This window comes from Bombina bombina, chromosome 6 (genome assembly GCF_027579735.1).
Source record: "Bombina bombina isolate aBomBom1 chromosome 6, aBomBom1.pri, whole genome shotgun sequence".
Lineage (NCBI taxonomy): Eukaryota > Metazoa > Chordata > Amphibia > Anura > Bombinatoridae > Bombina > Bombina bombina.
This window is the reverse complement of record NC_069504.1, coordinates 127,394,685-127,407,797: the sequence shown is the minus strand read 5'-3', so window position 1 is coordinate 127,407,797 and position 13,113 is coordinate 127,394,685. Positions and strand designations below refer to the sequence as shown.

General features: G+C 39.8%; 1 protein-coding gene across 5 annotated transcripts in view; it reads right to left on the bottom strand.

Annotated features, from left to right (window-relative positions):
- Positions 1-1,475: 1,475 nt before the first annotated feature.
- Positions 1,476-13,113, bottom strand: part of TRMU (tRNA mitochondrial 2-thiouridylase) — a 125,256-nt gene continuing 113,618 nt past the window's right edge. For all 5 annotated transcript variants that reach the window (XM_053716610.1, XM_053716606.1, XM_053716608.1 and 2 more), the window contains exon 11: positions 1,476-1,924. In XM_053716610.1, the coding sequence (XP_053572585.1) occupies positions 1,769-1,924 (156 nt within the window). In that variant the 3' untranslated portion in view covers positions 1,476-1,768. The remainder of the gene's footprint in view (positions 1,925-13,113) is intronic.

Sequence of the window (13,113 nt, the reverse complement as noted above, 5' to 3'; positions counted from 1 at the left end):
GGAGGGGTTTTATAAAGCTCTTGGGGTTTGGGAATCTTTGCCTCCTCCTAATGTTATAGAAGAGTAATTCCCCAGAGTAAAGGAATGTAACTCTCACCACCTGTATGAGAGTCCACAATCTGAGAACACCTATCAACGAAGAATCTGTAGCACCTCAATTCTTAACCTTCTCCTGTGGAGGTAAAATGAATGAGATACCAGAGAGGTAAGACTGCTGGGTATCTTTGCCTCCTCTTAGTGGCCAGGAATTGAATCCAAGGAGTAATGACTTGTGGATTTTTACCATCTTATGAAAGAAATGACATCCTATTGCATACATGATACACGACCTCGTGTTCGCATTGCATGGAAACTTTGCGCTCATAAGAGCGCGCTTCTATAGCCTCCAATGGGCGCCTCATTCTCATGCTGATAGTTATGGCAGAGAACCTAGTGCAGCGAAGGGGGAAAGTCACACAGCGATGGGCAGCAAAGTTTAAATATATATGTATATGAATATATATGTATATGAATACATACATATATATTTATATGTGTATATACACATATTAACACATAAATATATGTATATAAGTATATATATTTACATTGATAACACAGTCCCTATAGACAGAAATAAAATGGCACTGAAAAGTGCCTTTACATTGCGAACACCCCACATCCACACACTTTAACCCCTTCATCTTCAACCTTGGCCCCCTCCTATTGTTATAGAAGATTAATTCGCAAGAGTAAAGGATAGTAGACTCTCACCACCTGTAAGAAAGAAATGGGTCTCAAGTCGGTCTGAAAACACCTATCAACGAATAATCTGTAGCACCTTAATTCTTAACCATCTCCTGTGGAGGCAAAGCGACTGAGATACCAGAGAAGTGGGAGAGATTAAAAGCTCTTGGACTGTTGGGTATCTTTGCCTCCTCCTAGTGGCCAGGAATTGAATCCCAGGAGAAATGGCCTGTGGACTTTCACCACCTTATGAAAGAAATGACATGCTTTTTCATACATGATAAACAATATAGTCATTATTTCCTAAACATTTCGAACACTTGTTCTATAATATTTCCTTATATGCCCTGCACTGTTAATTGTGTACTACTTCCAATATAACATTATACATTTATAAAACAAAAAAAAAGCCAGTTTCAGTCATAAAATGTGTAGTGTAATGAGTTAATGTTAGATATTGTTTTTAGGAGTATGTACACCTCCTACTAATAAATAAAAAAATTCTTAGCAATAATGTTCACTTATTTGGTTAAACGTTAACAGAAAACTCCAAGCTTTCTTTAGTGCACAAGCACATTTCTCATGTAATATCGCAATTAACCAGGAACATTTTTAGTAGTTGAGTGACAATAAAGTAAATTTGCAGCCAATTTTTTCCAGAGAGATATATATTTATATATGTTTCTAAAAATGCTAATTGTATCAGATTTAGCCATTATTATTAAACAAATTACATGAAAGACTACAGATAGTATACCAATGTATATACTTTAATTCTTTTTGTTTGCAATAAAATAGTGTAATTTAATCTACTATAGAAATCTATTCTCTCTCAGTTTCCATTGTTCTAATGCCTGCCCATATCTTCCCTTGTATACAATCAATCATTGTTCATAAAGATGCCTAGGAGGTAGTTCGCCAGTCAAAGTCTGTCAGAACTTGTCCGTTAATTATGGTAGAGACAGTGTGTGCTTTCCTTCCTCCATAATTTCTTGGCTCTGATTTCACAGAATTCTCCCAATTAGCTGGAAAATTGAGGCAGTCAAGTTACTGGATCTATCCCCTTAATAGTCTCTGTCGACACATTTGCTGCAGATTTCATCGTCTTCTGGCCCTGTTGCAAGGTATATATAGATGGGCCCAATCTCATAATCTTCCCGCTTCCGAGGCATTCTTCACCTTTGTAGAAGACTGCAAACTAGCACACAAACAGCGTGAGGAGAAGTGTTAGAGTATAGCAAACCTTGTAAACAACTCAGTTCTTTAGGGCAATTAAGTTTTTAAAGGGACATAAGAGTCAAATTTTTAATGTGCACGAGTACATTTCAATTTCAAATACAATAATTTTAGCAATATACTTGTATTAGCAGAAATGTTTATAGTAAATTCTGCAGCTGATTACAATTATAATAATTTGGAATGTAAAATATATTTCAGAATATAAATGCGTTCTGCTTTAATTAGTGTTTTAGGGGTAAGTGCGCTTTAAGCAACCTGTTACTCAGAAAATGGTGCGTAATGCGTCAGTGATAACTCAATTTGTGTCATACAAACCAGCACCGACTCTCTGCATGTACGTGGGTGCAGTGGTTAGGAGCAGCATATGCACATATGCCCCTAAAGGCAATAAAGGCAGAAGGATTTTATATTCTATTATGTTTTACATACAGAATTGTTAGAATTTATCTCAATTTCAGCCATCCAAAGGGAAACTGTTACAGAAGAATTGCAATCCGTGATAAATGTATTTTATGAGAGCTGACATCGACCTGAAAAGTCACCACTAAGATGCTACACAGAATATTATATTTTTATACTAAAGCAGGATTTAAAAAGGCATTTAACTGTTTGAGATTATAATATAAAATGTTTGTGTGTAGCAAAAAAGTTTGCAGTATACTTTCATTATTTATTTTGTCCCATTTTCTTGTAATTTAAAGGGACAATGTTTTGTAGACGATCCATTAAACCCTTAATGACCACAGCACTTTTCCATTTTCTGTCCGTTTGGGACCAAGGCTATTTTTACATTTTTGCGGTGTTTATGTTTAGCTGTAATTTTCTTCTTACTCATTTACTGTACCCACACATATTATATACCGTTTTTCTCACCATTAAATGGACTTTCTAAAGATACCATTCTTTTCATCATATCTTATAATTTACTATAAAACAAATTATAAAATATGACGAAAAATGGAAAAAAACACACTTTTTCTAACTTTGACCCCCAAAATCTGTTACATATCTACAACCACCAAAAAACACCCATGCTAAATAGTTTCTAAATTTTGTCATGAGTTTAGAAATACCCAATGTTTACATGTTCTTTGCTTTTTTTGCAAGTTATAGGGCCATAAATACAAGTAGCACTTTGCTATTTCCAAACCATTTTTTTTTTTCAAAATTAGCTCTAGTTACATTATAACACTAATATCTTTCAGGAATCCCTGAATATCCCTTGACATGTATATATTTTTTTTAGTAGACATCCCAAAGTATTGATCTAGGCCAATTTTGGTATATTTCATACCACCATTTCACCGCCAAATGCGATCAAATACAAAAAATCGTTCACTTTTTCACAAATTGTTTCACAAACTTTCGGTTTCTCACTGAAATTATTTACAAACAACTTGTGCAATTATGGCATAAATGGTTGTAAATTCTTCTCTGGGATCCCCTTTGTTCAGAAATAGCAGACATATATGGCTTTGGCGTTGCTTTTTGTTAATTAGAAGGCCGCTAAATGCCACTGCGCACCACAAGTGTATTATGCCCAGCAGTTAAGGGGTTAATTAGGGAGCTTTTAGGGAGCTTGTAGGGTTAATATTAGCTTTAGTGTAGTGTAGTAGACAACCCCAAGTATTGATCTAGGCCCATTTTGGTATATTTCATGCCACCATTTCACCGCCAAATGCGATCAAATTAAAAAAAAACAGAATTTATGCTTACCTGATAAATTACTTTCTCCAACGGTGTGTCCGGTCCACGGCGTCATCCTTACTTGTGGGATATTCTCTTCCCCAACAGGAAATGGCAAAGAGTCCCAGCAAAGCTGGTCACATGATCCCTCCTAGGCTCCGCCCACCCCAGTCATTCAGGAGGAAATATATATAGGAGAAACCATATGATACCGTGGTGACTGTAGTTAGAGAAAATAATTCATCAGACCTGATTAAAAAACCAGGGCGGGCCGTGGACCGGACACACCGTTGGAGAAAGTAATTTATCAGGTAAGCATAAATTCTGTTTTCTCCAACATTGGTGTGTCCGGTCCACGGCGTCATCCTTACTTGTGGGAACCAATACCAAAGCTTTAGGACACGGATGAAGGGAGGGAGCAAATCAGGTCACCTAAATGGAAGGCACCACGGCTTGCAAAACCTTTCTCCCAAAAATAGCCTCCGAAGAAGCAAAAGTATCAAATTTGTAAAATTTGGCAAAAGTGTGCAGTGAAGACCAAGTCGCTGCCTTACATATCTGGTCAACAGAAGCCTCGTTCTTGAAGGCCCATGTGGAAGCCACAGCCCTAGTGGAGTGAGCTGTGATTCTTTCAGGAGGCTGCCGTCCGGCAGTCTCATAAGCCAATCGGATAATGCTTTTAAGCCAAAAGGAAAGAGAGGTAGAAGTCGCTTTTTGACCTCTCCTTTTACCAGAATAAACAACAAACAAGGAAGATGTTTGTCTGAAATCCTTAGTAGCCTCTAAATAGAATTTTAGAGCACGGACTACGTCCAAATTGTGTAACAAACGTTCCTTCTTTGAAACTGGATTCGGACACAAAGAAGGTACAACTATCTCCTGGTTAATATTTTTGTTGGAAACAACTTTCGGAAGAAAACCAGGCTTAGTACGCAAAACCACCTTATCTGCATGGAACACCAGATAGGGCGGAGAACACTGCAGAGCAGATAACTCTGAAACTCTTCTTGCAGAAGAAATTGCAACCAAAAACAAAACTTTCCAAGATAATAACTTAATATCTACGGAATGTAAGGGTTCAAACGGAACCCCTTGAAGAACTGAAAGAACTAGATTTAGACTCCAGGGAGGAGTCAAAGGTCTGTAAACAGGCTTGATCCTAACCAGAGCCTGAACAAATGCTTGAACATCTGGCACAGCTGCCAGTCTTTTGTGAAGTAAAACAGATGAAGCAGAGATCTGTCCCTTCAGAGAACTTGCAGATAATCCTTTCTCCAAACCTTCTTGTAGAAAGGATAGAATCTTAGGAATTTTTGTCTTGTTCCATGGGAATCCTTTAGATTCACACCAACAGATATATTTTTTCCATATTTTATGGTAAATTTTTCTATTACAGAATCTGAAAACCCACGCTTTGATAAAATCAAGCGTTCAATCTCCAAACCGTCAGTTGGAGGGAAACCAGATTTGGATGTTCGAATGGACCCTGAACAAGAAGGTCCTGTCTCAAAGGTAGCTTCCATGGTGGAGCCGATGACATATTCACCAGGTCTGCATACCAAGTCCTGCGTGGCCACGCAGGAGCTATCAAGATCACCGAGGCCCTCTCCTGATTGATCCTCGCTACCAGCCTGGGGATGAGAGGAAACGGTGGGAATACATGAGCTAGGTTGAAGGTCCAAGGTGCTACTAGTGCATCTACTAGAGTCGCCTTGGGATCCCTGGATCTGGACCCGTAGCAAGGAACCTTGAAGTTCTGACGAGACGCCATCAGATCCATGTCTGGAATGCCCCATAATTGAGTTATTTGGGCAAAGATTTCCGGATGGAGTTCCCACTCCCCCGGATGGAATGTCTGACGACTCAGAAAATCCGCTTCCCAATTTTCCACTCCTGGGATGTGGATCGCAGACAAGTGGCAGGAGTGATCCTCCGCCCATTGAATTATCTTGGTCACTTCTTTCATCGCCAGGGAACTCCTTGTTCCCCCCTGATGATTGATATATGCAACGGTCGTCATGTTGTCTGACTGAAACCTTATGAATTTGGCCTTTGCTAGTTGAGGCCAAGCTCTGAGAGCATTGAATATCGCTCTCAGTTCCAGAATGTTTATCGGGAGAAGAGACTCTTCCCGAGACCATAGACCCTGAGCTTTCAGGGATTCCCAGACCGCGCCCCAGCCCACTAGGCTGGCGTCGGTCGTGACAATGACCCACTCTGGTCTGCGGAAGCTCATTCCCTGTGACAGATTGTCCAGGGTCAGCCACCAACGGAGTGAATCTCTGGTCTTTTGATCTACTTGAATCGTCGGAGACAAGTCTGTATAATCCCCATTCCACTGTCTGAGCATGCACAGTTGTAATGGTCTTAGATGAATTAGTGCAAAAGGAACTATGTCCATTGTTGCAACCATCAATCCTATTACTTCCATGCACTGCGCTATGGAAGGACGAGGAACAGAGTGAAGTACTTGACAAGAGCTTAGAAGTTTTGATTTTCTGACCTCTGTCAGAAAAGTCCTCATTTCTAAGGAATCTATTATTGTTCCCAAGAAGGGAACTCTTGTTGACGGGGACAGAGAACTTTTTTCTTTGTTCACCTTCCATCCGTGAGATCTGAGAAAGGCTAGGACGATGTCCGTATGAGCCTTTGCTTTTGACATGGACGACGCTTGAATCAGGATGTCGTCCAAGTAAGGTACTACTGCAATGCCCCTTGGTCTTAGAACCGCTAGAAGGGACCCTAGTACCTTTGTGAAAATCCTTGGAGCAGTGGCTAATCCAAATGGAAGTGCCACAAACTGGTAATGCTTGTCCAGAAAAGCGAACCTTAGGAACTGATGATGTTCCTTGTGGATAGGAATATGTAGGTACGCATCCTTTAAATCCACGGTAGTCATAAATTGATTTTCCTGGATAGTAGGTAGGATCGTTCGAATAGTTTCCATTTTGAACGATGGCACCCTGAGAAATTTGTTTAGGATCTTTAGATCCAAAATTGGTCTGAATGTTCCCTCTTTTTTGGGAACTATGAACAGATTGGAATAAAATCCCATTCCTTGTTCTCTTATTGGAACTGGATGTATCACTCCCATCTTTAACAGGTCTTCTACACAATGTAAGAATGCCTGTCTCTTTATTTGGTTTGAAGATAATTGAGACCTGTGGAACCTTCCCCTTGGGGGTAGTTCCTTGAATTCCAGGAGATAACCTTGAGAAACTATTTCTAGCGCCCAAGGATCCTGAACATCTCTTGCCCAAGCCTGAGCAAAGAGAGAAAGTCTGCCCCCCACTAGATCCGGTCCCGGATCGGGGGCTATCCCTTCATGCTGTTTTGGTAGCAGTGGTAGGCTTCTTGGCCTGCTTACACTTGTTCCAGCCTTGCATTGGTTTCCAGGCTGGTTTGGGTTGTGAAGTATTACCCTCTTGCTTAGAGGATAGAGAATTAGAGACTGGTCCGTTTCTGCGAAAGGGACGAAAATTAGGCTTATTATTAGCCTTAAAAGACCTATCCTGTGGGAGGGCGTGGCCCTTTCCCCCAGTGATGTCTGAAATAATCTCTTTCAAATCAGGTCCAAATAATGTTTTACCTTTGAAAGGAATGTTAAGCAATTTTGTCTTGGAAGACACATCCGCTGACCAAGACTTTAGCCAAAGCGCTCTGCGCGCCACAATAGCAAACCCTGAATTTTTCGCCGCTAATCTAGCTAATTGCAAAGCGGCATCTAAAACAAAAGAGTTAGCCAATTTAAGTGCTTGAACTCTGTCCATAACCTCCTCATACGAAGATTCTTTACTGAGCGATTTTTCTAGTTCCTCGAACCAGAAACACGCTGCCGTAGTGACAGGAACAATGCATGAAATTGGTTGTAGAAGGTAACCTTGCTGTACAAAAATCTTTTTAAGCAAACCCTCTAATTTCTTATCCATAGGATCTTTGAAAGCACAACTATCTTCGATAGGAATAGTAGTGCGTTTGTTTAGAGTAGAAACCGCCCCCTCGACCTTGGGGACTGTCTGCCATAAGTCCTTTCTGGGGTTGACTATAGGAAATAATTTCTTAAATATAGGGGGGGGGGGGGAACAAAAGGTATGCCGGGCCTTTCCCACTCGTTATTTACTATGTCCGCCACCCGCTTGGGTATAGGAAAAGCGTCGGGGGGCACCGGAACCTCTAGGAACTTGTCCATCTTACATAATTTCTCTGGAATGACCAAATTGTCACAATCATCCAGAGTAGATAACACCTCCTTAAGCAGTGCGCGGAGATGTTCTAATTTAAATTTAAATGTTACAACATCAGGTTCAGCTTGATGAGAAATTTTTCCTGAATCTGAGATTTCTCCATCAGACAAAACCTCCCTCATGGCCCCTTGAGATTGGTGTGAGGGTATGTCAGAACAGTTATCATCAGCGTCCTCTTGCTCTTCAGTGTTTAAAACAGAGCAATCGCGCTTTCTCTGATAAGTAGGCATTTTGGATAAAAGATTTGCTATGGAGTTATCCATTACAGCCGTTAATTGTTGCATGGTAATAAGTATTGGCGCACTAGATGTACTAGGGGCCTCCTGTGTGGGCATAACTGGTGTAGACACAGTAGGGGATGATGTAGTATCATGTTTACTCCCCTCATTTGAGGAATCATCTTGGGCAATATCATTATCTGTGGCATTACTGTCCTTACTTTGTTTGGACACTATGGCACAATTATCACATAAATTTAAATGGGGAGACACATTGGCTTTCATACATATAGAACATAGCTTATCTGATGGTACAGACATGTTAAACAGGCTTAAACTTGTCAACAAAGCACAAAAAACGTTTTAAAATAAAACCGTTACTGTCACTTTAAATTTCAAACTGAAAACACTTTATTACTGAATATGTGAAAAAGTATGAAGGAATTGTTCACCAAAATTTCACCACAGTGTCTTAAAGCATTAAAAGTATTGCACACCAAATTTCAGAGCTTTAACCCTTAAATTAACGGAACCGGAGCCGTTTTTACATTTAACCCCTATACAGTCCCAGCTATATGCTTTGCTGAGACCCAACCAAGCCCAGAGGGGAATACGATACCAAATGACGCCTTCTATAAGCTTTTTCAGTGATTCTTAGCTCCTGACACATGCATCTGCATGCCTTGCTCTCCAAAAACAACTGTGCATTAATGGCGCGAAAATGAGGCTCTGTCTATAACTAGAAAGGCCCCCATCTGAAAAAGGCGTCCAACACAGTGCCTGCCGTTTTTCTAAACGTTCCCCAAGATTATAATACCAATTATTAGTTAGAATCTGCATAATATGCCTAGTAAAGCAATCGTTTTAGCCCAGAAAAATGTCTACCAGTTTTTAAGCCCTTTTTGAAGCCCTTTATTCTTTTATGTTTAACTAAGAAAATGGCTTACCGGTCCCCATGAGGGGAAATGACAGCCTTCCAGCATTACATGGTCTTGTTAGAAATATGGCTAGTCATACCTTAAGCAGAAAAGTCTGCTAACTGTTTCCCCCAACTGAAGTTACTTCATCTCAACAGTCCTGTGTGGAAACAGCAATCGATTTTAGTTACTGTCTGCTAAAATCATCTTCCTCTTACAAACAGAAATCTTCATCCTTTTCTGTTTCAGAGTAAATAGTACATACCAGCACTATTTTAAAATAACAAACACTTGATAGAAGAATAAAACTACATTTAAACACCAAAAAACTCTTAACCATCTCCATGGAGATGTTGCCTGTGCAACGGCAAAGAGAATGACTGGGGTGGGCGGAGCCTAGGAGGGATCATGTGACCAGCTTTGCTGGGACTCTTTGCCATTTCCTGTTGGGGAAGAGAATATCCCACAAGTAAGGATGACGCCGTGGACCGGACACACCAATGTTGGAGAAACTTATATTTTTCACAATTTTAGGTTTCTCACTGAAATCATTTACAAACAGCTTGTGCAATTATGGCACAAATGGTTGTAAATGCTTCTCTGGGATCCCCTTTGTTCAGAAATAGCAGCCATATATGGCTTTGGCATTGCTTTTTGGTAATTAGAAGGCCGCTAAATGCCGCTGCGCACCACACGTGTATTATGCCCAGCAGTGCAGGGGTTAATTAGGGAGCTTGTAGGGAGCTTGTATGGTTAATTTTAGCTTTAGTGTAGTAGACAACCCAAAGTATTGATCTAGGCCCATTTTGGTATATTTCATGCCACCATTTTACCGCCAAATGCGATCAAATTAAAAAAAAAAGTTAAATTTTTCACAATTTTAGGTTTCTCACTGAAATCATTTACAAACAGCTTGTGCAATTATGGCACAAATGGTTGTAAATGCTTCTCTGGGATCCCCTTTGTTCAGAAATAGCAGACATATATGACTTTTGGGTTGCTTTCTGGTAATTAGAAGGCCGCTAAATGCTGCTGCGCCTCACACGTGTATTATGGCTAGCTGTGAAAGGGTTAATTAGGGAGTTTGTAGGGAGCTTGCAGGGTTAATTTTAGCTTTAGTGTAGAGATCAGCCTCCCACCTGACACATCCCACCCCCTGATCCCTCCCAAACAGCTCCCTTCCCTCCCCCACCCCACAATTGTCCCCGCAATCTTAAGTACTGGCAGAAAGTCTGCAAGTACTAAAATAATTTTTTTAAGCATATTTACATATGCTACTGTGTAGGATCACCCCCTTAGCCCCCAACCTCCCTGATCCCCCCAAAACCGCTCTCTAACCCTCCCCTCTGCCTTATTGGAGGCCATCTTGGGTACTGGCAGCCAGTACCCAGTTTGCAAAAAAATATGTTTTTTTTTTATTTTTTGCCCAGTTTTTCTGTAGTGTAGCTTTCCCCTCCCCACAGACCAACCCCCACCACCTAACTGATGTGTTTTTTATCTGATTTGTTTATTTTTTTAGAATTTTTTTTTCATTTTCCTACACTTTTTTTTTCTGTAGTGTAGCAGTTCCCACCCGCTCCCTCCCCGTGCACGCGCCCACCCTCCCGTGCACGTGCGCACGTCAGTGCGCGCCCCCTGGCATCCCCGCCTACGAATCCCGCCCCCTCCACATCACGAGGGCCATCGATGGCCGCCGGCCGCCTCCCGGTCCGGCTCCCACCCACCAACGCAGTAAGCCACCGATCTCCGGTGCAGAGAGGGCCACAGAGTGGCTCTCTCTGCACCGGATGGCTTAAAAAGGTTATTGCAGGATGCCTCCATATCAAGGCATCACTGCAATAACTGGAAAGCAGCTGGAAGCGAGCAGGATCGCTTCCAGCTGCTTTCCACACCGAGGACGTGCAGGGTACGTCCTCAGGCGTTAACTGCCTTTTTTTTGAGGACGTACCCTGCACGTCCTCGGTCGTTAAGGGGTTAATATAGCTCATCTGCCGGCAATTCTCCCTCCTCCTTATCCCAGAGTAAACCCAACGATTGCCCGTTCTAGGAGTGTTTTTGTAAAAATGTATAGTTTTACTTATTTTTAAATAAAATTGTGCTGATTTTAAGACTTCTAACCAAGCCCCAAAGTTTTAGATGTATACTGATGTTTACAGACTCCTGTTTATCTAATGGGTCTTTTCATATGCAGGGGAGGGGGGAGTGTCTGCTAAACTGGGAGCTTCTAAGTAAGTTTCTAAAAGGTTTTATACTGGATACTTTTTAGATCAGTATCAGTGGATATTCTTTATAGTAGTTTCTATTACATGCAGTTATATGAAAATTGGTGTATACTGACCCTTTAACTCTGAAAACAGTGTCCAAACCCAATGCTGAAGGTAAACCCTGCTAGATTGATACTTTCTTAAACTCAGTCACTGCTTGCACACTTTATTGTCTGTTTTATATCTGTCCCTATCCTCAAGAGATAGATAAGGGGAAACCTAGGTTTCAGCATTGGGGCACCCCATGCAACACAATGCTACATTCACTAAATAAGCCCAAATGAAGAAGTGACCCATTAAGCTAAACAAAAGCCCACTTTGATTTTTTTCAATTGTTCTGAGCAGCATGAGCTGTGGTTATGCAAAGAGAGGGTGGCTGATCTGTATAACTATTATAAATTAAAGTAGGATGTCATGTTTCATAAACCATTGGGATTAAGATGTTCTACTGATGGGAATGATTAAGGACATACTAAGTAATCTTACAAATCATCCTTTATTATCTATTAGTGTTCAGAGTCTGAGCATCCTGTTATGTAAACATTTATATGACATTTATTATACTTTTAGACAGAGCATTACAATATAATACACTAATTCTCTATAATCAAAACAGCCATTTTATGTGTTTCATGCTGTGGCAATATTTAATCATAGGCCTGGTATGTAGCTTAATTACCTGAAGAAACCACAGATTCACCCCTTGTCTGCTAATTACTTTTTATCCATGGGCTGAAACCATTTAAGTGTTTAAAATTCTTTACATTTAAACATCACTTCCAATGCTTTAGTCAGAGGCGCATTTTATTTTGGACTAATTCCCTTTACTAGCTATAAGGTTATCACAATCTTGCACCTGTTTTCGGCAGATAACCATTTCTCAATGTTGGTATTGTCAGTGTGTTTTTCGGAGATCACAATTACAAAATTATTCAGTTATTAATACCATGTGCAAGCTAGGAATTGTTACCTCCCAAAACCAGGGTGGAAAAAAAATCAATTACGGAATTTTTCTTAAGAAATAAATAAAAAATCAGATTTTTTTTATTTAAATATGATTTTTTTTTTTAAATAAAATGCTTTTGGGGGAAAAAATCTATCTAAATTAATTCCATTAATCATTCACAATGTCTTACTCTCCCAGAGGTTTCTATCAGATTATTTTGGCCAATTTTTCTATCTTGAAGATATTATCACATATTATTGGTTTTGTAGTTCTCAAAAACGTGAATTTGTGTCTGAAAAAAATAACATTCCCCTTCTTCACAGCAAAATTTTTATAAAATAAACATAGAGAGTGTTGAGAAATAAGCCTTAAAGGAAAACTTTTGGGTTTCAGATAGAGCATACACTTTTCAGATTTACTTCTTTTATCAAATTTCCTTCATTCTCTTGGGTCTCTTGTTATCGTTTGTTAAAGGAGAGCAATATTCACCTGGGGCGAGGCAGTGACAAGCAGCCTGCCTATGTATGCTTTTCAACAATGGATACCAAGATAATTAAGCAAATTATATAAGAGAAGTAGATTGAAATTTTTTTAAAAATTGCATGTTCTTTCAGAACCATGAAAGATTAATTTTTATTTTACTGTCCCTTTAATTCCATTGCACATTTGCAAATCTATGTACACAGAATCAACCCATACTAAGTTTCAAGAAGCTCACTGAATAGAAGATTTTTTTGGAGTGGAATAGATCTGCACAAGGACCTAAGTGTGAGGAGGGAGGGTTATTGTTTTTAGATAAATAAAACATTTTTTTTTTTTTTTTTTTAAGGTAATCATTATTTTTCTCCTTTCAACAAAGAACAGCTGAAAAGT